This window comes from Lissotriton vulgaris, chromosome 4_1 (genome assembly GCF_964263255.1).
Source record: "Lissotriton vulgaris chromosome 4_1, aLisVul1.2, whole genome shotgun sequence".
Taxonomy (NCBI): domain Eukaryota; kingdom Metazoa; phylum Chordata; class Amphibia; order Caudata; family Salamandridae; genus Lissotriton; species Lissotriton vulgaris.
The window spans coordinates 1,116,882,495-1,116,907,567 of NC_141691.1; the positions used below are offsets into that span (position 1 = coordinate 1,116,882,495).

Below are 25,073 nucleotides of genomic sequence, written 5' to 3' on the forward strand. Positions count from 1 at the left end.
GAGCCGTCGCCGCTGCCGGAAGGCCCCGTATTGTAATGAGCCTAAGACAAAACGCCATCTCACCAGCTTATCTACGCCCGAGCAGGCACATGCTCTGAAAGTCTCGTAGTAGTGAATTTGGCAAGGCACGACCTACAGACAGTCCCGTCACACTTTACAATAAAGACTTGCATCTCACAGTTTATTTATTTGTTATCCATTATGCACAGCAATTACTTATTTATAATCCAAACTCCCCTCCACACACACGCGCCCCCAAGGAACCATCCTTCGAACTCGCGCCATCTCACCAGCTTATCTACGCCCGAGCGGGCACATGCTCTGAAAGCTTCAGAGTAATGAATTTGGCAAGGCACGACCGACAGACAGTCCCGTCACACTTTACAATAAAGACTTGCGTCACACAAAATAATGCAGCAAACGGGACGGGCGAAGTACCCTTCCCTTCCCCAACCACCTCCCAGGGACGCTGGCATGCCGGTACGAATGATAGCACAAAGTAGTTCGACCTACTTCAAAGCAGGCACCCTGGCGAGCCGTCACCGCCGGAGGGCCCCGTATTGTAATGAGCCTAAGACAAAACGCCATCTCACCAGCTTATCTACGCCCGAGCGGGCACACGCTCTGAAAGCCTCGTAGTAGTGAATTTGGCAAGGCACGACCTACAGACAGTCCCGTCACACTTTACAATAAAGACTTTGCAGCACCCAGGCGTCGCTCTCGGCCGAGCTCTGCTTGCCGGACAGCGAGCAGCACTCCTTGGAGACACGGTGGAAATGACCAAAACATGCCAGAGAAAGAAAAAAAAAACACCCACCGCCGCATGACGTTCTAAAAGGGGCGGAATGAGAAAAAAATCTGCGGAACGCCCACGAATCTGCTCCGAGAATAACGGACAGATCTCTCTTCCAATGGCTAGCCTCCATTTATGGAGCTAGCCAATGGAAGAGACAGGCGGGACAAAGCCCCGTACTGCTAAACAAAAGATTTCGCCTGCGCGAACACGCCAGGCGAAACCTAAAAAAATTATATTTTTCAACAGTTTGGGCATTTTTCAAAGCGGTAGCTCATTTTTCATATTTGCTGTGTTCTCAGCCTACTTTGTTTGGGGTAGAAAGCAGTGTGAAACACATGAGTGATCCAATAAAGCTATAGACTTCCGAAAGTCTGAATTCAACAAGGGCCATATGTGTACATCCCTCAAGGTTTTCACAAAGAAACTAACTATTGAAATAAAGAAATCTTGAAAATGAGTTGGAAAAACAGCCATTTGTGACAACTTTTTCATCTGGAACTTTTTATCACAATTGGCAATTTGCAAAAATTATATAGCACTACATCCGCTAGAACCTTCTGGTTGTGGGGATATGTAGGATTTGTAGGTTCTTCAAAAACTGGAGGTACCCGGAGCTAACAACTTAGCTTTAACGTACAATGGTTTTTCATTGTGTACCCTACCGAGCGCAGACCGATTCATATGGTGAAATATGTAGAGTGAAAAATGGGTATCAAGGAAACCTATGTATTTCTGAAATGGGCAGAAAATATGGAGTTTAGGGGCAGTGGTTATTTCTACACCTCTGATTTTGTGGGTACCTATACTAGCATATGATTTAGAAGGGATTTTTCAAAATGTGTTCTTTCATGCACTCTGGGTTATATTTGGAAGGCCCACGTGCAGCAAAATCCAGTTGGTAATAACAAGTGGTGTACTATGCTATGCTCCCAGATGACTTCCAATGAAAATGGTACCTTGCAAGGAGACTCCCATTTACCTCACTTTGATCCATTCCTGTCACGGGCACTAGGCCCAGCACACAAGTGGTATGCATTTTTATTTGCTCAAGTGCGTCAAATCTGGGTGGTAGGAATTACGTAGATTCCAATGGATTCCAGAAGTTTGCATCATAGACATGTAAGAAAAGTACATAATTTCAGGAATAGTTTTAGATTTGTAGGGCATTGTGGGTAATAGGACCTTGTGGGATTCATGGAAGGCACACCACCTTGGAATCCCCTGGTTGTCTAGTTTAAAAAACTGTCTGTGTTTGGTAGACTTCCCTAGGAGGCAGCTGAGGACGGCCCCACATCCTGCAGCTACCTCTATTGCTGATCTCTCCACTTAGCACTTTAGGGCCTTGTGTGTCAAGGTTTTTGTGTCCACCCACACATGCGAGGTACCATTTTCATTGACAGACTTGGGTGAATGCTGTGTGGGAGGAAATGTTCGACTCCCCATAGATTCCAGATGTTTTCTTCACAGAAATGTGTGGAAATGTGTGTTTTTAGTCAAAGTTTGAGGTTTGCGGGACAATATGGGTAAGAAAATGGTGTGGGATGCATGTGAAACACATCACCCTGGACTCCTTTGGATGTCTAGTTTTCAGAACTGTCTGGGTCTGGTAGGTTTTCCAGGTGGAAGCCTACCCAAGCCTAAAAAGTGCAGCCGTTCACCATTGCAAGTTGGACAATATTGGGAGTAAGCCATACTCCCCTAGCCCATATGTTAAAACACCACCCAACATTGGGATGGGTGCTTTAGCCCGCAGGGGAGCAGAAAGACTGTTGAGATTTTAGGGGTGAGAGTGGTTGCAGGAAAGTGCCTCTTTTGACATGGTTAGCACCCACGTTTTGCTTGAAGTATTATGTGGTTTTGACTTGGAAGTGCATGCAGGCCCTGCTAGTTAGGTTCCCAGTGCGAGATCGCTTACCCCAAACTGTACCACCATTGGCACAACTTTAGCCACCCATGTAAGTCTCTAGTAAATGGTACCCCTGGGGTACTCAATGATGGATTCACTGGACCCTAAGATTGTTGTTACCAAACATCTCATCTTAATAATTCCTCACTGATGCCAGTGTTGGATTTATTAATAAATGCACTCAGGAGACCCATTAGAGGGTCCCCTGAAAACCTACCAAGCACTTCTGTGGTCTCTTACTAGTCTTAGCCAGCCTGCCACCACCAGACATGTTTCTGACCTTATGGGGTTAGGGCCAGTGCTCTTAGAGGCCAGGAAAAAAACTTGCTCTTGGTGGAGGGGCTTCACACCTCTCCCAGGCCAGGATGGCCTTCCAAGGCAGGAAGCCTTACTGCAGAAAATTGGTTCCAAACCTTGCCTGCTGCTGTTCCAGGTGGGAACAGAAATATTGTTGTTTCATTTAGTTGGTTTAGGAGCACAACCATGCCCATAGTGGGAGGCCCCACCTCTATATTAAAAATAAAAACCTTTCCCAGGCATCTGGTAGACTTTCTGCCCCGAGGGACAGATGGGGGTAAATACCCCCATCTGCCCACCCAGTGAGGTCAGAAAGACTGCTGCCCGATTTACTTGTGGAGAGGGCATGACCATGCTGAGCATCCCCCACCCCTATATTAAAAAAAATGCCCAGGGGTCTAGTGGGCTTTCTGCCCTCCCAGAGGAGCAGATAATTACCCCTTCTGCTCCCCTGAGGAGGGCAGAAAGACTGTACCCATATTTATTTGGGTAGGGGGCATGGCCATGCCCTGGTGGGAATTCCCCATCCTCAAATGTTTATAAAAAAATGTAATCCCTAGTGACTAGTGGTCTTTCTACCCCGTTCTCCCCACCTTTCCCCCAGGAGGGGCAGAAAAAACTGGGGGGGGGAAGTTGGGGACAACTTTTATGTGGGTGTTCAGGAGGCACAAGCCCTTGACTATCGTAAAGAGGACCATGTTTGGACCACCTTACTGTATTAAATGTCCCGACAGTTGGAGTCCATCAGGAATTCTTTCCACTTAGGTGTCAGGGAGCAAGGCAGACAGAGCTTTTCAGCAGTTGTAGGGCAATCATAAATGGCAACCAATCTGCTGTTGTCTAAGTAACCATTCCAACTTTTATATTCTCGATAAGTGATAAAGAAATACTTGTACAGAATGCAAGCAAATACAATGATGCTCATATTTTCAAATCGCTGTTTGCGTGATTTTAACCTTTTATAAAATTGGTCTATTAAATTTTATTCTCTACAGTATGGAGCACCACCTACTATGTAGAGAGGTCTGCAGCTGTATTACGCTAACCCAATGAACAGGCCATGTCTCTGTTGGGTACAACTTCATTGGATGTGCCCAGCACGTACAAGGACTGGGTGCTGGTTTGCAGAGAAAAAGAGCTCCTCCCAATGCAAGGACAAACTCCTGAGCTGATACTTGTCTTGGGAAGAGCACAGCATGGATAGGTGGAGCTGCATTTTGAAAACACTGCTTTGCTTCTCACTGCCAGTGGCCAGTCTGACAGCGGAGAGAAAGGATCCCATATCCAGGCTAGAGCTCTGTGAGACTGCACCTGCCTGCAGGGGATGCCTCGAGGGGTTCCCCTTTCCTCCTCCCCAATAGCAGCCTCGGGAATGCAGTAAATGTGCACCACTTCAAAGATGGCACCCAGACAGAGGGCCCATGAGCCTGTTTGGTGATGCCGCACATGTGAAAAAGATGTTCCCCCATTTCTTTGGGGCACATCTCCACCCAAATGAGGGCCACACTCCCATCCAAATGAGGGACCACACCCTTGAGATTGTGCAGGTTCAAATTGTGCAACCAGCATTACAAAAAGGGCAGCAAACGTGTCTTTGGTCCCTTCTGTGGTATGGACATGCCTGGGGTATACAAAATGCGTACAAGCACCCGTTGCATCCCCATGGCACCTGGGTAGTATAACCCCTGGGGTCGTATCATAAAGAGGGTGCACTGCCTCTGTTGGTGCTGCTGTGCACCTTTGACAGGGTGCGCTTGGTGCGCTTGGTGCAAACATGGACAGTGTTAGCTAGGCAGCACTCTTTCACAGTGCATGTGACACCCAGCCTGCACTTTAAAGGGGAACAGAGATACCCCTGTAGGTGGGTTCAGAGAGTGATTGCACCCATTGTGGAGCAGTGGAGAAGTGTAGCTCAATGGTTAGAGCGGCAGACCCTGATGCAGAGGTCAGTCCTGGGACCAGGGTTCAATTCCCGACGTGGCAGGGTCTGAGCCCAAGTGTCCACGGACTCGATAATTCTCGCCTCGGTGCCTATTCCAATCATGGAGTCCCACTCTGCAACTCTGGGCAATAGCTCGCTTAATCTCCACAACTACCCCTACAACGCTAAGGATGCCTGGCCTCCACCTTGGGGGTGCCCAGGAGTGGACGCCTCACAGGGAAAGCCAGGATGGGTTCCACAGCGGTATTCGTACAAGCGCCTTGAGGCCCTTGCGGGTGAGTAGTGCGCTATACAAGTATCAATTTTACATTAGCAGGGGAATTTCTGTCAGGTCCATGGGACTTTCTTGCATGGGTTTCCCTTCAGGAGGTGCTCTGATTTTGCAACCTCTTTCTGGCACAGTCAGTGCATTTCGATACAGCCTCTTTGCCTCCTCACCCGTCTCCATGATATGGCACAGGCGCAGAGACAAAGCGCTTTTCTCAATTGCACGGTGATATATCAACATGCAAATGGAAGAATGTCCTTTTAGGATAAGGTTAGTACTACCTGTGCGCTGGCAGAAACTGTACTACAGAATGGGCCGCATAAGGATCTGCGACCCCTCCTGTAAAACAAAAGATCTCCTGGGTCTCAGAAAGTAAGCACACACACCTGTGCCCACAAAGCACTTCATGCAATAAGGAACCTGGTGTACAGTCTCCTGGCACAAGCTGCGCTGCCTGGTCTCTTTAAATAAAACTCTGGTATGAATTTCAGTAAATCACATAACTTGCTTTTGGTACAAGTTCTAACTTACATTAGCTTTCAGTCTTTTGACGATGTAAATAAATCATCCTGGGTATCAAAGTGAATAACTGGAAAAATTCAGAAAATTAGAACTAATATTTACTTCAGTTTTTCATATGGACTTTTACAATTGTAAGAACATCTCTGTGGCATTTTGTTCATTTTTCATGCAAAAAATAAAAACCTTCATTTCTCATGTTTACAAAGTGCCAATAAACGTATCTTTCCATTGCCAGATGTGTGTGCAACATAGACTGCAGTGGACACAACTTAAATCCAGTCTGTGCTTCGGATGGGAGTTCTTACAACAATCCATGCCTTGTGCGAGAAGCATCATGCTTGAGACAAGAACATATTGAAGTGAAACATCTCGGGAAATGCACAGGTAAAGTATCATGTATATATCTCAGAAGCACTGGCATAGCCAATAGTTCATTGCCAATAGGCCTGTTACATTAACACTTTAGCAAACAACACACTGGTCCATAGTAACAAAACTTTAGATGCGAAAAAACAAATGGCAAATAAAATATATTCAAAGGAGTTTATGAAACACAATTTCAAGACACATAGCGGCGCAGTGAATGTTGGTGCAAAATAAATGTGTTTGGTGATCTCTGTAGAGGTGATATACTCAAGTGATAAATCATGATCAACAAGTGTATCAACATACACAAGAACAGCATGGCCCTTTACAACAAATTTGCATCAATCAAATTGGGTCCATGTTTTTAAAACTGATGGTGTTTAGATCCCAATAAATGACAATGATTTCTCAAAGTAGTTCCTTAGAGAACTCATTGTCCTGAAAGGACTCCCTGCTGCCAGTCAGTGCTACTAGTGAATCTCCATTTTTGAACTGATTCAACCAAGTGAAGGAATCTGGCACGCAACCTTGAGACCCTGACCACAGGCTGTTTGGAGCCCCCTGTGGGTAGTCAGCATATTTCCAGCTTAGACTATTCCTGGCCTCACTGCTCCTGAAGCTTGTCACCAGGGACACCCTCCTTTAGCAACTGCATTACCTTTCATAATCTCTCTCGCAGGCTCACTGTATCCCCCTGAGTCCTAATGATAATCCCGCCATTTTTATTGGACTCAAAATGCCGTCGACTTTAAAAACAATGGTGCAATTAGTCCTCAAAGCGCCACATACCAAGGCCGGTAGTCTTTAATCCACTGCCAGACACTCCTTGCTCCTTTTTCTCACTCTTGCAAGGTCCTGATTTCTCTCTACATTACGGTTTTGCCATCTTTATCTTTTTCTGTATTTCCTATCAGTGTGTTTTTCCCTCCCTATCTGATGCAGAAAAATATGTGCTGGTCCCCAAGAATAAGTGCCATTGCCCCCTAAGGTTGTAAGCAGGGGAAACCCAATAAACCCTTGTAGGCTTGGGCAACGTATAATTCAACACAAAGGGGTGCTACAAGGGATTTGTTTTTGGATCATTCAGTCTTACTTCTGAGTTGTACCATAGTAACACTCAACTGTATCCACTGGATAACAGTATTTCTTTCGATGGATAAATGAATCAGTGGAAGGTCAGAAGAAAAGCAGAGCAGAGGGATTTTATGGTTTGAAAAAATCTTTACTGAAAACAAATTGTGGGAGATAAATGTACAAACTAATTATAGCAACAAATCATGAACAAAGATTGGACACAATTTATCTATAGTTCATGACAAAACACATCAGCTCCTATTTAGTAAACAAAACATAACCCAAAATGATCAGTTAACTGTGGTTATGAATGTGTGTTGAAAAACAACATTAGTGGAGTTGATGGAGTGTCGACGTTTCGGTCTTGGTTGCAGATATCAAAAAGACCATCATCAGGACGAGGATGTTTCAATTGCTAAAGCAAAAAACTCCCTATTTAAAACAATAAATACATATTAGTACACAAATTAATGTTTTAATTACATCCATAAATGAAACTAAAAACTCTGCAGTGATTAAAATACATTCAATGCCCGTAGGAACAAACACCTTCCAAGTATGTCCCACGCGATGTCTGATTATAGAAAAATCATTTTTCGGTCATTTAGAAAATGTGCTAATTTGTAATGTAGTACCATAAATCTGAGTCTTTTGTCAATCATTGCTAAAGCTAAATCATGTAGACATTGAATACATTCTTTAGATTGGCTTTATGGTTTCAGAGGACATTTATATAATGTTTAAAATATCAACAATTGCTTCTTGTTGTCACTATGACAGATTCAAGTCTGCATCTGTATTTAGAAGAGATTCAAAAAAACATTTCCATAAAAGGATGCTTATAGGAAAGAGTTACAGTAAATACAGTTTCAATTGGTATGGTTGACTTGTCATCCTGGTAACCTTTTTCAATGTTTCATTAATGTTGTAGTTCCTTAAAATGAGCACCCTTTGATCGCATACATGATGTCAAAAGAAGTAATACCTTAGGGTGTGAAGCGGTGTGTCTCCTTTACTTGACTATCACCGAATTTTCTAATATTGTGTCAATAAAGTTCTGAAAGATGAATAGAATAACTGCATTATATTTCTTATCAGGGAATGAATGGGGTATTTAGAGGGTTAGAAAACGGTGCATACCTTAAAGGAACATATTAAACGCGTTGGTCCGTGAATTGGAAAAACAATTAGTGTTCCGTGTGATCTCTGAAAAAATAATAGAATAATAGCCTGGTGTTGGTTCACATGGCCAGAATCAAATTATGAACGATATGTGGACACGTCACTATTAGTTGTTTGTAAAACAGTGCCTACCTTTCAAGTAATGGAGAAGAATACTGTCTCTCTTGATTCCTGAGGTACAGATTTGTCACAACGGAAGAGTTGGACGGTATTTAAAACTGTTGATGATCTGAAATATAATAATATGTGTAATTATGCTTCATGTAATTATGTGATTTATTGAGAAGTGGACTCGGAATATTATTGTTAACATGACTATGCTAGGAGACTATATGTTGACTCTTATTGCATACTCTGTCTTATACATGGATGTGAGAGTCATTTTTTTAGGACACTACAACAGATAATGTAAACAACAGTGAAAAGCGGCTGATAGCGCTTGCTTGTGTTAAGTCTTGCTCACTGCGTGAGGATGTCGGAAAAGCGAGACATTTTTAAAAGCATTATTAGAAAAATAAATAACGCTGGTGGACGATCTGAATTGATATCGCCGATGTTCAGGACATCAGTGAACTACGGCAGTCAGCGCTTGTTTATATTAAGTTTTGCTCGCTGTTTGAGTACATTGAATAGGCATAATTATTTATGCCTAAAGCGAGAGAGTACGTGAAAACGGGTGACATATTTAAATTATTAGCGCTAATAAGTTCCAAACAAAGCGTCCTTACGCACTTACTTCTCTTAAGGTCCGGTTTGAAGGGACAGCGTCTCCTTCCTCCGTGGAACAACGTGTCTTGGCTCCGTGGTCAATCAGAGTGACCGAGTCAATTGTTGTGGGTTTTAAATGCAATGACCCGGAAGTTGTTTAACACTCATTTGTCTCATAGCGACATACGGCGAAAGTGTTGGTATTTTAGCACTCTGAAGGCACATAGTGCTCGACTGAATAGGTGCACTATGTTTTGATAAATTAATTTAGTTTTAATCAAAACCTTGCGTATTAAGGAACTCTCCGTGACCCGGAAATGAGAATTCTGGATATGTCGGCGGCCATATTGAGTGAGGGGCCAGGCAGATAATGAAAACAATTCGTGAATCAAGGAGTCTGTCTCTGTTTAAAAGGATGTTAGACTTGTTCTCTGATATATAAATCAATATTTCTATCCAGGAAATGCGGATGACAAGTCAATCATTTACACAAATTACGAACATTAAAATTTTATAAAACAATTAGATTAAAACTGTGCAAGATACTAACAGTCTAAGTGATGGTGTTAACTATGGGCAAGGGTTAACTGATTGGTTAGCGTCCATTTGGGAATGTATTTTTACCTACGGATTAGCTAAGGCAGGCTAGGGCTTGCCACTCTGTGTAGGAGTTAAGGCCTTTTTTTACAGAATCAGCTAGACAAATCCAACGTTGTTCTTTTATAGTCAGTAAATGATCCACATTTGGTTGTCTGATTGTGGGTTTTACCACTTCGACTACCCACCAGCAAAGATCATTTTCACTGTGGTTTTTGGTGACATAATGTTCCACAAGGGGAGCATTTTCTGTTTGGCATCGAATTCTGGATTGGTGTTGCAGAATTCTCTTTTTGATTTGTTGGGTAGTTTTGCCAAAATATTTCAGTCCGCATGGGCATTCAATGCAGTAAACAACGTTGGTTGTATTGCAGTTCGAGAAATTTTTGAGCTTGAAATTTTTGGTGTTAAGATCAAAACTTTTTATGTTGTTGGTGGTATTGCAGGCCGTGCAATGATTGCACTTGAAATGTCCTACTAAGGGGCTAAGTTGTCGCATATTATCAACTAAGTCAGAGTCTCTATTTTTGTAAGCGTGTACAAGTCTGTCTTTTAGATTTTTGCCCCTTTTAAAGGCAAACATCGGTTTGTTGACCAGCTCAGGGAGATCTGAGAGTAAGGACCAATGTTTCGAGATGACTTTTTTGATTGAGTTAGTCAAAGTGCCGAAGGTCGTAACGCATACAAGTTTAGGTTCATTGATTTTGGTTTTGACTTGTAGAAGGGAATCTCGGTTATTGTACCAAGCCCTCTTGAGGGATTGTTTTAGTAATTTGTTTGGGTAACCACGGGCTAACAATTTCAGTTTTAGTATTTGGGCTTCTTTAAAGTAGTCGATTCTTCTGGTACAATTCCTACGCAAGCGTAAGAATTGGCCGAAAGGTAGTCCATTGCGCAATGCTTGTGGATGGCAGCTGTTGTATTTAAGAAGAGTGTTTTTAGCCGTAGGTTTGGTAAAAAGAGTGGTATATAGTTTTTTGTCTTCATTGACTTTTATTGAAATATCAAGAAAGTCTATACTTTGGTTATTAGATACCATAGTAAACTGTAAGTTGGAATTTAGAGAATTTATCCATTGGTGGAAATTTCTAAGCTCTGAGGGAGTGCCATGCCAGATGAAAAAGATATCATCTATGTAACGCAGCCAGCATTTAAGCTGGTCTGCGAAAGGATTGTTGACATCATAGATGAAACTATCTTCAAAGTTTGAAACATATATATTTGCAATGTCAGGTGCAAAAACTGCGCCCATGGCTACGCCTTTGAGCTGTTGATAAAAAGTTTTTTTATGAATAAAGAAATTTTCACACAGTGGGATTCGAAGACACTCTATGATGAAATTAGATGGTACTTGGTGAGGTCTAAGTCTGTTTTCTAGTAATATTAACAGGATGTTTAGAACTTGTTCTTGCGGGATGTTTGTGTATAGACTTTCAATGTCCATTGATACTAATAGTTCTTTGTTGCTGTCAAAAGGGATATTTTCGACCTTGTTAATTACTGAAAGGGTGTCCCTGATATAGTTTTCATTCTCAGTGGCAAATGGACGAATGAAAAAGTCGGCATATTGTGCCAGCGGTTTGAGGATAGAGTTGCATCCTGAAACTATAGGACGACCTGGGGGATTGGTTTGGTTTTTATGTATCTTGGGCAATATATAGATTGCCGGGACCGTAGGAGCCTTGTTAATGAGGAAAGTTGCTTCTTTTTCACTCAACCACCCACCTAAGACTCCTGATGCTGATAGGTTACGAATTTTAAGTTCAAGCCTTGAAGTGGGATTGCAAGATAGTTTTTGGTAGTTGGAAGTGACTGAAAGTTGTTTCTCTAGTTCTGTCTCATATGCTTTCTCATCCCATAGCACTATCCCACCCCCTTTATCCGCTGGTTTTAAGATGGTATTTGGGAGTGTTTGGAGATAAAGTAATGCCTGTTGTTCTGTTTTGGTGAGGTTGAAGGGGACCCATTTAGGATTTCTGAATAAGTGTTCTATTTCAGTTAGCACTACATTTTCAAATGTAATGATCTCTTTGGCTACCATATTGTTCGTGGGGAAGAAAGTTGAAATAGGACAGAGGCCTGTGACACTCATGGGTTGTGTAGAGTTCTTGTCTGAGAAGAAATTCTTCAGACGTATCGCTCGAAAGAACTTATACAGCTCTAATTTTGTTGTGAAAAGTTCATTTTTATGTGTAGGAACAAATGATAGGCCATGTGAGAGGACAGATATTTCATCTGATGACAAAAGGTGCGAAGAAAGGTTGAAAATTGGCACACTTACATTATTTTCTACCACTCGTAGTACTGGTTCCTTGTTCGTCTGAACCCCGGGGTGTAGTTGTTGCGTCCCCATCGTCTGCGAGATTGGTTCTGTTGGCCTCGGACTGGTTGGCCTTGACCTCTTTGGCCCTGTCCTAAAAAAGGTTGTCTGGAAGTGGACGGTTGTTCCTGTACGTTTCTCTGTGGGCCAATTTCGTTTTCCGAATCGGAATCTGTGCCCGATGTTTTACAAACAACTAATAGTGACGTGTCCACATATCGTTCATAATTTGATTCTGGCCATGTGAACCAACACCAGGCTATTATTCTATTATTTTTTCAGAGATCACACGGAACACTAATTGTTTTTCCAATTCACGGACCAACGCGTTTAATATGTTCCTTTAAGGTATGCACCGTTTTCTAACCCTCTAAATACCCCATTCATTCCCTGATAAGAAATATAATGCACTTATTCTATTCATCTTTCAGAACTTTATTGACACAATATTAGAAAATTCGGTGATAGTCAAGTAAAGGAGACACACCGCTTCACACCCTAAGGTATTACTTCTTTTGACATCATGTATGCGACCAAAGGGTGCTCATTTTAAGGAACTACAACATTAATGAAACATTGAAAAAGGTTACCAGGATGACAAGTCAACCATACCAATTGAAACTGTATTTACTGTAACTCTTTCCTATAAGCATCCTTTTATGGAAATGTTTTTTTGAATCTCTTCTAAATACAGATGCAGACTTGAATCTGTCATAGTGACAACAAGAAGCAATTGTTGATATTTTAAACATTATATAAATGTCCTCTGAAACCATAAAGCCAATCTAAAGAATGTATTCAATGTCTACATGATTTAGCTTTAGCAATGATTGACAAAAGACTCAGATTTATGGTACTACATTACAAATTAGCACATTTTCTAAATGACCGAAAAATGATTTTTCTATAATCAGACATCGCGTGGGACATACTTGGAAGGTGTTTGTTCCTACGGGCATTGAATGTATTTTAATCACTGCAGAGTTTTTAGTTTCATTTATGGATGTAATTAAAACATTAATTTGTGTACTAATATGTATTTATTGTTTTAAATAGGGAGTTTTTTGCTTTAGCAATTGAAACATCCTCGTCCTGATGATGGTCTTTTTGACATCTGCAACCAAGACCGAAACGTCGACACTCCATCAACTCCACTAATGTTGTTTTTCAACACACATTCATAACCACAGTTAACTGATCATTTTGGGTTATGTTTTGTTTACTAAATAGGAGCTGATGTGTTTTGTCATGAACTATAGATAAATTGTGTCCAATCTTTGTTCACGATTTGTTGCTATAATTAGTTTGTACATTTATCTCCCACAATTTGTTTTCAGTAAAGATTTTTTCAAACCATAAAATCCCTCTGCTCTGCTTTTCTTCTGACCTTCCACTGATTCATTTATCCATCGAAAGAAATACTGTTATCCAGTGGATACAGTTGAGTGTTACTATGGTACAACTCAGAAGTAAGACTGAATGATCCAAAAACAAATCCCTTGTAGCACCCCTTTGTGTTGAATTATTGCCCCCTAAGGGCAACCACTGGCTCAAATTAAGCATTGCAAGCACCCACTGTTGACTTTTATTTTCAACTGAATAATGATAACCTTGAAAAGCTTTGAGAATGCTTGTCATGCCTACGTTCTGGTTGTCTACTGCGCAATATTGGTCGGGCAGTCACCCACTTTCACCAGGTTGAGAGGGGGTTTTCTCCCAGGAGATGCAATGGATTTTAATGCCAACGGTTTGCTCAACAGTAAGAGAAAAACAAGCATTTAAAATGCAATAGGTCTCGGATTTACTTGAGTTAGAGCTAATGGCATTGTAAATGGCAATGTCTTTTAGCCATGTGTTATGGAGTGTATGCATGTGGTGTGTAGTGGAATTATGTGGGTTGAATTGGAATTGTAGCAATGGTGGCATGCTGTGCCTTAGATGAATATGTTTAAAAGTAAAGTGCACCATACTGCGATTGCTACAATAGTTAATTGTGGATGCGTTAACAATTGATGTGTGCACTGATGGCTGGTGGTGTGTGTGCCTGTAGAAATTGTGCACTTATGGGTGGAGGTGTGTGTGCCTGGTGGAAGCATGCACTGCTGGCTGGAGGTGTGTGTGCCTGGTGGAAGCGTGCACTGACGGCTGGTGGTGTGTGTGTCTGGTAAAAGCATGCACAGATGGCTGGTGGTGTGTGTGCCTGGTGAAAGTGTGCAATGACGGCTGGTGGTGTGTGTGCCTGGTGAAAGCGTGCACTGACGGCTGGTGTTGTGTGTGCCTGGTGAAAGCGTGCACTGATGGCTGGTAGTATGTGTGTGTGTGTTTGGTGAAAGCGTGCACTGACGTCTGGTGGTGTGTGCCTGGTGGAAGCCTGCACTGACGGCTGGTGGTGTTTGTGCCCAGTGAAAGCGTGCACTGATGGCTGGTGGTGTTTATGCCCGGTGAAAGTGTGCACTGATGGTGTGGTTGTGTGTGTATGTGGTTGCGTGTGTGGGGGTGAGTGTGTGGTGGTAAGTGTGTGGTGGTGAGTGTGTGGTGTTGTGTGTGTGGTGTGTGTGTGTGGTGTGTGTTTGTGGTGTGGTGTTGTGTGTGTGGTGTGTGTGGTCTTATGTGTGTGGTCTTATGTGTGTGGTGTTATGTGTGTGGTGTTATGTGTGTGTGTGTGGTGGACATAGTTCGAGTTTTCGTACCCTGCACACTCACACATTGCCCCTACACACTCACACATTGCTCACCCTACACACTCACACACTGCTCACCCTGCACACTCACACACTGTTCACCCTACACACTCAAGCAATGTTCAACCTGCACACTCACACAATGCCCACCCTTCACACTCTCACACTGCTCACCCTGCACACTCACACACTGCTCACCCTGCACACTCACACAATGTTCACCCTACACACTCAAGCAATGTTCAACCTGCACACTCACACAATGCTCACCCTGCACACTCACACACTGCTCACCCTACACACTCACACACTGCTCACCCTGCACACTCACACAATGTTCACCCTACACACTCAAGCAATGTTCAACCTGCACACTCGCACAATGCCCACCCTTCACACTCTCACACTGCTCACCCTGCACACTCACACACTGCTCACCCTACACACTCACACAATGTTCACCCTGCACAGCCACACACTGCTCACCCTACACACTCACACAATGTTCACCCTGCACGCTCACACACTGTTAACCCTGCATACTCATACACTGCTCACCCTGCATGCTCACACACTGCTCACCCTGCATGCTCACACACTGCTCACCCTGCACACTCTGCTCACCCTACACACTCACACACTGCTCACCCTACGTAATGTGAAAATACCTAGCTCTGCCTTTTGGCCTGTGTTGTAATCGTACAGTAGGTTGCGCTTGATTGGTTGAGCCATGAAGCTCCCAAGGCATGTGTTCAGCTGTTCTTTGTTTTAGCTCCTGTGTGTCAGTGCACCGTGTAGGCGCACAAGCATACCCTTCTCTCTCTGGAACGCTCACACTGCTGAGTCTATCTCACACTGCTGTCACTCTCACTCTGCTGTCACTCTCACTCTGCTGTCACTCACTGTGCTGCCACTCTCATTTTTCTGTCTCTCACTGTGCTGCCACTCTCATTCTTCTGTCTCTCACTCTGCTGTCACTCTCACTCTGCCTGCTGTCACACTCACTCTGCTGTCACTTTCACTCTGCTGTCTCTCATGCTGTCACTCTCACTCTGCTGTCACTCTCACTCTGCTGTCACTCACTCTGCTGTCTCTCATGCTGTCACTCTCACTCTGCTGTCTCTCATGCTGTAACTCTCACTCTGCTGTCACCCTCACTCTGCTGTCACTCTCACTCTGCTGTCTCTCACTCTGCCATCTCGCTCACTCTGCTGTCACTCTCACTCTGATGTCACTCTCACTCTGCTGTCACTCTCACTCTGCTGTCACTCTTACTCTGCTGTCTCTCATGCTGTCACTCTAACTCGGCTGTCTCTCATGCTGTCACTCTCGCTCTGCTGTCCCTCTCACTCTGCTGTCACTCTCAATCTGCTGTCACTCTCACTCAGCTGTCTGTCACTCTGCTGTCACTCTCACTCTGCTGTCACTCTCACTCTGCTGTCACACTCTGCAGGGTCATGTAAATGTGCCAGGTCCATCAAAGCATCTCTGCCTTGGTCTCGTCACTTGTGCCCCGACTCTGAACAGCAGGCAGCCTCCCTCCGCTAATCTAAAAAACATGATGTAGCGGCTAGTGGTAGTGGCTGCAGCGCTGCACTTCCAGGGCTATATAAATGTGCCAGCTCCATCAAAGCATCTCGGCCTTGGTCTCGTCACTTGTGCCCCGACTCTGAACAACAGGCAGCCTTCCTCCGCTAATCTCAAAAACGCGGCTTGTGTCAGGGGCTGCGGCGCAGCACTTCCAGGGCCAATTAAATGTGCCAGCTCCATCAAAGCATCTCGGCCTTTGTCTTGTCAATTGTGCCCCGACTCTGAACAGCAGGCAGCCTCCCTCCGCTAAGCTCAAAAACACAATGTAGTGGCTGGTGTCAGGGGCTGCGGTGCTGCACTTCCAGGGCTATGTAAATGTGCCAGCTCCATCAAAGCATCTCGCCCTCGGTCTCGTCACTTGTACCCGACTCTGAACAACAGGCAGCCTCCCTCTGCTAATCTCAAAAACGCGGCTGTGTCAGAGGCTGCGGCGCTGCACTTCCAGCGCCATGTAAATGTACCAGCTCCATCAAAGCATCTAGGCCTTGGTCTCGTCACTTGTGCCCTGACTTTGAACAGCAGGCAGCCTCCCTACGCTAATCTCAAAAACACGATATAGCGGCTGGTGTCTGGGGCTTTGGCGCTGCACTTCCAGGGCCATGTAAATGTGCCAGCTCCATCAAAGCATCTCGCCCTTGGTCTCGTCACTTGTGCCCTGACTCTGAACAGCAGGCAGCCTCCCTCCGCTAATCTGAAAAACACGATGTAGCGGCTGGTATCAAGGGCTGCGGCGCTGCACTTCCAGGGCCATGTAAATGTGCCAGCTCCATCAAAGCATCTCGGCCTTGCTCTTGTCACTTGTGCCCCGACTCTGAACAGCAGGCAGCCTCCCTCCGCTAATCTCAAAAACATGATGTAGCGGCTGGTATCAAGGGCTGCGGCGCTGCACTTCCAGGGCCATGTAAATGTGCCAGCTCCATCAAAGCATCTCGGCCTTGCTCTCGTCACTTGTGCCCCGACTCTGAACAGCAGGCAGCCTCCACACGCTAATCTCAAAAACACGATGTAGCGGCTGGTGTCAGGGGCTGCAGCGCTGCACTTCCAGGGCCATGTAAATGTGCCAGCTCCATCAAAGCATCTCGGCCTTGGTCTTGTCACTTGTCCCCCGACTCTGAACAACAGGCAACCTCCCTCCACTAATCTCAAAAACGTGGCTGGTGTCAGAGGCTGCCGCGCTGCACTTTCAGCGCCATGGAAATGTGCCAGCTCCATCAAAGCATCTCGGCCTTGGTCTCGTCACTTGTGCCACGACTCTGAACAGCCGGCAGCCTCCCTCCGCTAATCTCAAAAACACGATGTAGCGGCTGGTGTCAGGGGCTGCAGCGCTGCACTTCCAGGGCAATGTAAATGTGCCAGCTCCATCAAAGCATCTCGGCCTTGCTTTCGTCAAATGTGCCCCGACTCTGAACAGCAGGCAGCCTCCATACGCTAATCTCAAAAACACAATGTAGGGGCTGGTGTAAGGGGCTGGGTCGCTGCACTTCCAGGGTATGTAAATGTGGCTGCTCCATCAATGCATCTCAGCCTTGCTCTCTTCACTTTTTCCCCGACTCTGAACAACAGGCAGCCTCCCTCCGCTAATCTCAAGAACGTGGCTGGTGTCAGAAGCTGAGGCGCTGCACTTCCAGCAGCATTTAAATCTGCCAGCTCCATCGAAGCATCTCGGCCTTGCTCTCGTCACTTGTGCCCGACTCTGAACAGCAGGCAGCCTCCATACGCCAATCTCAAAAACACGATGTAGCAGCTGGTGTCAGGGGCTGCGGCGCTGCACTTCCAGGGCCATGTAAATGTGCCAGCACCATCAAAGCATCACGGCCATGGTCTCGTCACTTGTGCCCCGACTCTGAACAACAGGCAGCCTCCCTCCGCTAATCTCAAAAACGCGGCTGGAGTCAGAGGCTGCGGCACTGCACTTCCAGCACCATTTAAATCTGCCAGCTCCATCAAAGCATCTCGGCCTTGGTCTCGTCACTTGTGCCTCGACTCTGAACAGAAGGCAGCCTCCCTCCGCTATTCTCAAAAACACGATGTAGCGGCTGGTATCAGGGGCTGCAGCACTGCACTTCCAGGGCCATGTAAATGTGCCAGCTCCATCAAAGCATCTCGGCCTTGCTCTCGTCACTTGTGCCCCGACTCTGAACAGCAAGCAGCCTCCATAGGCTAATCTCAAAAACACGATGTAGCGGCTGGTGTCAGGGGCTGCGGCACTGCACTTCCAGGGCCATGTAAATGTGCCAGCACCATCAAAGCATCTCGGCCATGGTCTCGTCACTTGTGCCCCGACTCCGAACAACAGGCAACCTCCCTCTGCTAATCTCAAAAACGCGGCTGGTGTCAGAGGCTGCGGCGCTGCACTTCCAGCGCCATGTAAATGTGCCAGCTCCATCAAAGCATCTCGGCCTTGGTCTCGTCACATGTGCCCGACTCTGAACAGCAGGCAGCCTCCCTCCGCTAATCTCATAAACACGATGTAGCGACTGGTGTCAGGGGCTGCGGCGCTGGAATTCCAGTGCAATGTAAATGTGCCAGCTCCATCAAAGCATCTCAGCCTTGCTCTCGTCACTTGTGCCCCGACTCTGAACAGCAGGCAGCCTCCATACGCTAATCTCAAAAACACGATGTAGGGGCTGGTGTCAGGGGCTGCGGCGCTGCACTTCCAGCACCATGTAAATGTGCCAGCTCCATCAAAGCATCTCAGCCTTGCTCTCGTCACTTGTGCCCCAACTCTGAACAGCGGGCAGACAGCCTCCGTCCGCTAATCTCAAAAACGCGGCTGGTGTCGGGGGCTGCGGCGCTGCACTTCCAGGGCCATGTAAATGTGCCAGCTCCATCAAAGCATCTCGGCCTTGGTCTCGTCACTTGTGCCCCGACTCTGAACAGCAGGCAGCCTCCCTCCGCTAATCTCAAAAAAACGATGTACCGGCTGGTGACAGGGGCTGGCGGGCTGCGGCGCTGCACTTCTAGGGCCATGTAAATATGCCAGCTCCATCAAAGCATCTCGGACTTGGTCTCGTCACTTGTGCCCCGACTCTGAACAGCAAGCAACCTCCCTGCACTAATCTCAAACACGCAGTTGGTATCAGGGGCTGCGGCGCTACACTTCCAGCGCTATGTAAATGTGCCAGCTCTATGAAAGCATCTCGGCCTTGGTCTCGTCACTTGTGCCCCGACTCTGAACAGCAGGCAGCCTCCCTCCACTAATCTCAAAAATGCGGCTGTTGTCAGGGTCTGCGGCACGGCTTTTCCAGGGCCATGTAAATGTTCCAGCTCCATCAAAGCATCTCCGCCTTGGTCTCGTCACTTGTGCCCCGACTCTGAACAACAGACAGCCTCCCTCCGCTAATCTCAAAAACACAATGTAGCGGCTGGTGTCAGGGGCTGCTGCGCTGCACTTCCAGGGCCATGTAAATGTGCCAGCTCAATCAAAGCATCTCGGCCTGTGCCCCGACTCTGAACAGCAGGCAGCCTCCCTCCGCTAATCTCAAATACACGATGTAGTGGCTGGTGTCATTGGCTGCGGCGCTGCACTTCCAGGGCCATGTAAATGTGCCAGCTCCATCAAAGCATCTCGGCCTGTGCCCCGACTCTGAACAGCAGGCAGCCTCCTTCCGCTAATCTCAAAAACACGATGTAGGGGCTGGTGTCAGGGGCTGCGGCGCTGCACTTCCAGCACCATGTAAATGTGCCAGCTCCATCAAAGCATCTCAGCCTTGCTCTCGTCACTTGTGCCCCAACTCTGAACAGCGGGCAGACAGCCTCCGTCCGCTAATCTCAAAAACTCGAATGGTGTCGGGGGCTGCGGCGCTGCACTTCCAGGGCCATGTAAATGTGCCAGCTCCATCAAAGCATATCGGCCTTGGTCTCGTCACTTGTGCCCCGACTCTGAACAGCAGGCAGCCTCCCTCCGCTAATCTCAAAAAAACGATGTACCGGCTGGTGACAGGGGCTGAGGGGCTGGCGGGCTGCGGCGCTTCACTTCTAGGGCCATGTAAATATGCCAGCTCCATCAAAGCATCTCGGACTTGGTCTCGTCACTTGTGCCCCGACTCTGAACAGCAAGCAACCTCCCTCTACTAATCTCAAACACGCAGTTGGTATCAGGGGCTGCGGCGCTACACTTCCAGCGCTATGTAAATATGCCAGCTCAATCAAAGCATCTCGGACTTGGTCTCGTCACTTGTGCCCCTACTCTGAACAGTAAGCAACCTCCCTCTACTAATCTCAAACACGCAGTTGGTATCAGGGGCTGCGGCGCTACACTTCCAGCGCTATGTAAATGTGCCAGCTCTATGAAAGCATCTCGGCCTTGGTCTCGTCACTTGTGCCCCGACTCTGAACAGCAAGCAGCCTCCCTCCACTAATCTCAAAAACGCGGCTGTTGTCAGGGTCTGCGGCACGGCATTTCCAGGGCCATGTAAATGTGCCAGCTCCATCAAAGCATCTCCGCCTTGTTCTCATCACTTGTGCCCCGACTCTGAACAACAGACAGCCTCCCTCCGCTAATCTCAAAAACACAATGTAGCGGCTGGTGTCAGGGGCTGCTGCGCTGCACTTCCAGGGCCATGTAAATGTGCCAGCTCAATCAAAGCATCTCGGCCTGTGCCCCGACTCTGAACAGCAGGCAGCCTCCCTCCGCTAATCTCAAAAACACAATGTAGTGGCTGGTGTCATTCGCTGCGGCGCTGCACTTCCAGGGCCATGTAAATGTGCCAGCTCCATCAAAGCATCTCGGCCTGTGCCCCGACTCTGAACAGCAGGCAGCCTCCCTCCGCTAATCTAAAAAATGCAGCTGGTGTCAGGGGCTGCGGCACTGCACTTCCAGCGCCATGTAAATGTGCCAGCTCCATCAAAGCATCTCGGCCTTGGTCTCGTCATTTGTGCCCCGACTCTGAACAGCAGGCAGCCTCCCTCCGAAATCTCAAAAACACGATGTAGCGGCTGGTGTCAGGAGCTGCGGAGCTGCACTTCCAGGGCCACGTAAATGTGCCAGCTCCATCAAAGCATCTCAGCCTTGCTCTTGTCACTTGTGCCCCGACTCTGACCAGCAGGCAGCCTCCATACGCTAATCTCAAAAACACGATGTAGCGGCTGGTGTCAGGGGCTGCGGCACTACACTTCCAGGGCCATGTAAATGTGCCAGCTCCATCAAAGCATCTAGGCCTTGGTCTCGCACTTGTGGACCGACTCTGAACAGCAGGCAGCCTCCCTCCGAAATCTCAAAAACACGATGTAGCGGCTGGTGTCAGGGGCTGCGGCGCTGCACTTCCAGGGCCACGTAAATGTGCCAGTGCCATCCAAGCATCTCGGCCTTGGTCTCGTCACTTGTGCCCCGACTCTGAACAGCAGGCAGCCTCCCTTCGCTAATCTAAAAAACGTGTCTGGTGTCAGGGGCTGCGGCGCTGCACTTCCAGGGCCATTTAAATGTGCCAGCTCCATCAAAGCATATCGGCCTTGGTCTCGTCACTTGTGCCCCGACTCTGAACAGCAGGCAGCCTCCCTCCGCTAATCTCCAAAAAACGATGTACCGGCTGGTGACAGGGGCTGAGGGGCTGGCGGGCTGCGGCGCTTCACTTCTAGGGCCATGTAAATATGCCAGCTCCATCAAAGCATCTCGGACTTGGTCTCGTCACTTGTGCCCTGACTCTGAACAGCAAGCAACCTCCCTCTACTAATCTCAAACACGCAGTTGGTATCAGGGGCTGCGGCGCTACACTTCCAGCGCTATGTAAATATGCCAGCTCAATCAAAGCATCTCGGGCTTGGTCTCGTCACTTGTGCCCCTACTCTGAACAGCAAGCAACCTCCCTCTACTAATCTCAAACACGCCGTTGGTATCAGGGGCTGCGGCGCTACACTTCCAGCGCTATATAAATGTGCCAGCTCTATGAAAGCATCTCGGCCTTGGTCTCGTCACTTGTGCCCCGACTCTGAACAGCAGGCAGCCTCCCTCCGCTAATCTCAAAAACGCGGCTGTTGTCGGGGTCTGCGGCACGGCATTTCCAGGGCCATGTAAATGTGCCAGCTCCATCAAAGCATCTCGGCCTTGCTCTCGTCACTTGTGCCCCGACTCTGAACAGCAGGCAGCCTCCACACGCTAATCTCAAAAACACGATGTAGCGGCTGGTGTCAGGGGCTGCAGCGCTGCACTTCCAGGGCCATGTAAATGTGCCAGCTCCATCAAAGCATCTCGGCCTTGGTCTTGTCACTTGTCCCCCGACTCTGAACAACAGGCAACCTCCCTCCACTAATCTCAAAAACGTGGCTGGTGTCAGAGGCTGCCGCGCTGCACTTTCAGCGCCATGGAAATGTGCCAGCTCCATCAAAGCATCTCGGCCTTGGTCTCGTCACTTGTGCCACGACTCTGAACAGCCGGCAGCCTCCCTCCGCTAATCTCAAAAACACGATGTAGCGGCTGGTGTCAGGGGCTGCAGCGCTGCACTTCCAGGGCAATGTAAATGTGCCAGCTCCATCAAAGCATCTCGGCCTTGCTTTCGTCAAATGTGCCCCGACTCTGAACAGCAGGCAGCCTCCATACGCTAATCTCAAAAACACAATGTAGGGGCTGGTGTAAGGGGCTGGGTCGCTGCACTTCCAGGGTATGTAAATGTGGCTGCTCCATCAATGCATCTCAGCCTTGCTCTCTTCACTTTTTCCCCGACTCTGAACAACAGGCAGCCTCCCTCCGCTAATCTCAAGAACGTGGCTGGTGTCAGAGGCTGAGGCGCTGCACTTCCAGCAGCATTTAAATCTGCCAGCTCCATCGAAGCATCTCGGCCTTGCTCTCGTCACTTGTGCCCGACTCTGAACAGCAGGCAGCCTCCATACGCCAATCTCAAAAACACGATGTAGCAGCTGGTGTCAGGGGCTGCGGCGCTGCACTTCCAGGGCCATGTAAATGTGCCAGCACCATCAAAGCATCACGGCCATGGTCTCGTCACTTGTGCCCCGACTCTGAACAACAGGCAGCCTCCCTCCGCTAATCTCAAAAACGCGGCTGGTGTCAGAGGCTGCGGCACTGCACTTCCAGCACCATTTAAATCTGCCAGCTCCATCAAAGCATCTCGGCCTTGGTCTCGTCACTTGTGCCTCGACTCTGAACAGAAGGCAGCCTCCCTCCGCTATTCTCAAAAACACGATGTAGCGGCTGGTATCAGGGGCTGCAGCACTGCACTTCCAGGGCCATGTAAATGTGCCAGCTCCATCAAAGCATCTCGGCCTTGCTCTCGTCACTTGTGCCCCGACTCTGAACAGCAAGCAGCCTCCATAGGCTAATCTCAAAAACACGATGTAGCGGCTGGTGTCAGGGGCTGCGGCACTGCACTTCCAGGGCCATGTAAATGTGCCAGCACCATCAAAGCATCTCGGCCATGGTCTCGTCACTTGTGCCCCGACTCTGAACAACAGGCAACCTCCCTCTGCTAATCTCAAAAACGCGGCTGGTGTCAGAGGCTGCGGCGCTGCACTTCCAGCGCCATGTAAATGTGCCAGCTCCATCAAAGCATCTCGGCCTTGGTCTCGTCACATGTGCCCGACTCTGAACAGCAGGCAGCCTCCCTCCGCTGATCTCATAAACACGATGTAGCGACTGGTGTCAGGGGCTGCGGCGCTGGAATTCCAGTGCAATGTAAATGTGCCAGCTCCATCAAAGCATCTCAGCCTTGCTCTCGTCACTTGTGCCCCGACTCTGAACAGCAGGCAGCCTCCATACGCTAATCTCAAAAACACGATGTAGGGGCTGGTGTCAGGGGCTGCGGCGCTGCACTTCCAGCACCATGTAAATGTGCCAGCTCCATCAAAGCATCTCAGCCTTGCTCTCGTCACTTGTGCCCCAACTCTGAACAGCGGGCAGACAGCCTCCGTCCGCTAATCTCAAAAACGCGGCTGGTGTCGGGGGCTGCGGCGCTGCACTTCCAGGGCCATGTAAATGTGCCAGCTCCATCAAAGCATCTCGGCCTTGGTCTCGTCACTTGTGCCCCGACTCTGAACAGCAGGCAGCCTCCCTCCGCTAATCTCAAAAAAACGATGTACCGGCTGGTGACAGGGGCTGGCGGGCTGCGGCGCTGCACTTCTAGGGCCATGTAAATATGCCAGCTCCATCAAAGCATCTCGGACTTGGTCTCGTCACTTGTGCCCCGACTCTGAACAGCAAGCAACCTCCCTGCACTAATCTCAAACACGCAGTTGGTATCAGGGGCTGCGGCGCTACACTTCCAGCGCTATGTAAATTTGCCAGCTCTATGAAAGCATCTCGGCCTTGGTCTCGTCACTTGTGCCCCGACTCTGAACAGCAGGCAGCCTCCCTCCACTAATCTCAAAAATGCGGCTGTTGTCAGGGTCTGCGGCACGGCTTTTCCAGGGCCATGTAAATGTTCCAGCTCCATCAAAGCATCTCCGCCTTGGTCTCGTCACTTGTGCCCCGACTCTGAACAACAGACAGCCTCCCTCCGCTAATCTCAAAAACACAATGTAGCGGCTGGTGTCAGGGGCTGCTGCGCTGCACTTCCAGGGCCATGTAAATGTGCCAGCTCAATCAAAGCATCTCGGCCTGTGCCCCGACTCTGAACAGCAGGCAGCCTCCCTCCGCTAATCTCAAATACACGATGTAGTGGCTGGTGTCATTGGCTGCGGCGCTGCACTTCCAGGGCCATGTAAATGTGCCAGCTCCATCAAAGCATCTCGGCCTGTGCCCCGACTCTGAACAGCAGGCAGCCTCCTTCCGCTAATCTCAAAAACACGATGTAGGGGCTGGTGTCAGGGGCTGCGGCGCTGCACTTCCAGCACCATGTAAATGTGCCAGCTCCATCAAAGCATCTCAGCCTTGCTC

General features: G+C 47.8%; 1 protein-coding gene across 1 annotated transcript in view; it reads left to right on the forward strand.

Moving 5' to 3' along the window:
* TMEFF1 (transmembrane protein with EGF like and two follistatin like domains 1) overlaps positions 1 to 25,073 on the forward strand; it is a 712,972-nt gene that overhangs the window by 636,718 nt on the left and 51,181 nt on the right. The window contains exon 6 of the mRNA XM_086965347.1: positions 5,967 to 6,115. Within this exon, the coding sequence (XP_086821473.1) occupies positions 5,967 to 6,115 (149 nt within the window). The remainder of the gene's footprint in view (positions 1 to 5,966; positions 6,116 to 25,073) is intronic.